The sequence below is a fragment of the Micropterus dolomieu genome, unplaced genomic scaffold (assembly GCF_021292245.1).
Source record: "Micropterus dolomieu isolate WLL.071019.BEF.003 ecotype Adirondacks unplaced genomic scaffold, ASM2129224v1 contig_12937, whole genome shotgun sequence".
NCBI classification, from domain to species: Eukaryota; Metazoa; Chordata; class Actinopteri; order Centrarchiformes; family Centrarchidae; genus Micropterus; species Micropterus dolomieu.
In genome coordinates this window covers 8832-10322 of record NW_025741923.1, presented here as the reverse complement: position 1 = coordinate 10322, position 1491 = coordinate 8832, and the positions used below count along the sequence as shown (strand labels likewise).

The window sequence follows — 1491 nt, the reverse complement described above, 5'->3', positions numbered from 1 at the left end:
CACAGACAAACCAGAAGCAGAGGGATCAGCATCACAACCACCAGAGTCAACCTGATGATATTTATTAACCTTGTTGATTTCTCTAGAAATGGAGATAGACAGTTATTAGATCAACTGTGCTGGACCTCACTAGTATGGTTGATTCATAAATTAGTTTGCCAGGTGATGCTCTTCTGTTAATCAGCCAGGTAGAAACGTACCTGCCACAACAATCAGATGTAAGGTGGAGTTATGACGTCCTCTTCTGTTCTGGGCTTCACAGTAATAATTCCCACTGTGTTCAGCTCTGAAGTCAGTGATGGTGAAGTTCTGTCCTGATGCTTTTGGTGAGTCTTCATTCTCCTTGTACCAGGTATAATTAGCTGCTGGGTTAGCATCACTGCTGCAGGTCAGAGTCACTGTACTGTTCTCCACTATCTCAGCAGAGGGACTCACTGACACAGAGGGAAGCTTTGGAGCATCTGGGAGAGAATGTAAATAGAAACAAAACAATTTTGAATTTTTCTCCCTGGGCAAACATTTAACCTTTCTCAGCAGACATTGGCAATTGTTGGATCTACAAGAATACAACCCACTGCTGGATAACAAGTAAAAAATAATGTTCTGATTTTAACCTTAAAGGGGCTATATGTAAGTTTTTCAATTAAATTAATCAAATTTTCATTGCCTTATTGTCAATGGGCTCAAAACTCAGTTAGAAATGAAGCACATGCCTGTTTTCTCCGTTGCTTGCGTCAGTCACTATTCTGCTTTCAATGTGAGGTCTCCGAGTCGGATTCAGCCCTGTGCACACTCCCGAGCCTCTCTCGTGCTACAGCAACAACACGGCAGCTAATGACATGCAGTCCACTAACACCATAAAACAACCGGCTCCCAGCAAAACACAGGCTCCCCGTAAGGATACACAACAACAATAAAGGTTTATGTGCTGAAGCTCAAACAGGTTCAGATGATGTCGAGTAAGAACAAAATGAGCATTAGTGAAGCTGCAGAAACAGAAGAGAAAGTCATGTTAGCTCGCAGGCTAACTCCGAGCAGTTGCTAATGTTATCCGGTGCAAAGTTATATAACGTTAGCTTTGCATATTACTTCACCAACTAACACGACCCATGTTACTTTCCTGTGTACCACTGTTGATTTAGTTGCAAAATAGGATGTAAAGCAAATGTGGAGCGACTAGTTTACTAACGTTAGCCTATAGTGATGCAGCCAGGAGCAGCCAGCTAATGCTACAGTAGCTCGGACCTGCCGCTGTTTTCTTCGTAACGTTCACTTTAGGCTTATTGTGGTTTTTATATACAGTCTATGGGTTTTACCAATAATGTTATTCAGATACAAAGCTTCTCCACCTCAGTCACTGTAACTAACGTGACCCACATATGATGAAACACTGCAACAAAACGGCCTCAACAACCCAGAGGAAGAGCCATGCACTATCACTAGTTACAGTAAAGTTACTTACTGTGGTCTAACTCTCTCTAATCTCTTTTA

At 42.0% G+C, this 1491-nt stretch overlaps 1 protein-coding gene across 1 annotated transcript in view; it reads right to left on the bottom strand.

The window, feature by feature from the left end:
* The window catches only part of LOC123966214 (B-cell receptor CD22-like), a gene marked incomplete at its 3' end in the record, with an annotated part of 8058 nt that overhangs the window by 918 nt on the left and 5649 nt on the right, over positions 1-1491 (bottom strand). The window contains exon 3 of the mRNA XM_046042410.1: positions 201-461. Coding sequence (XP_045898366.1) covers positions 201-461 — 261 coding nt within the window. The remainder of the gene's footprint in view (positions 1-200; positions 462-1491) is intronic.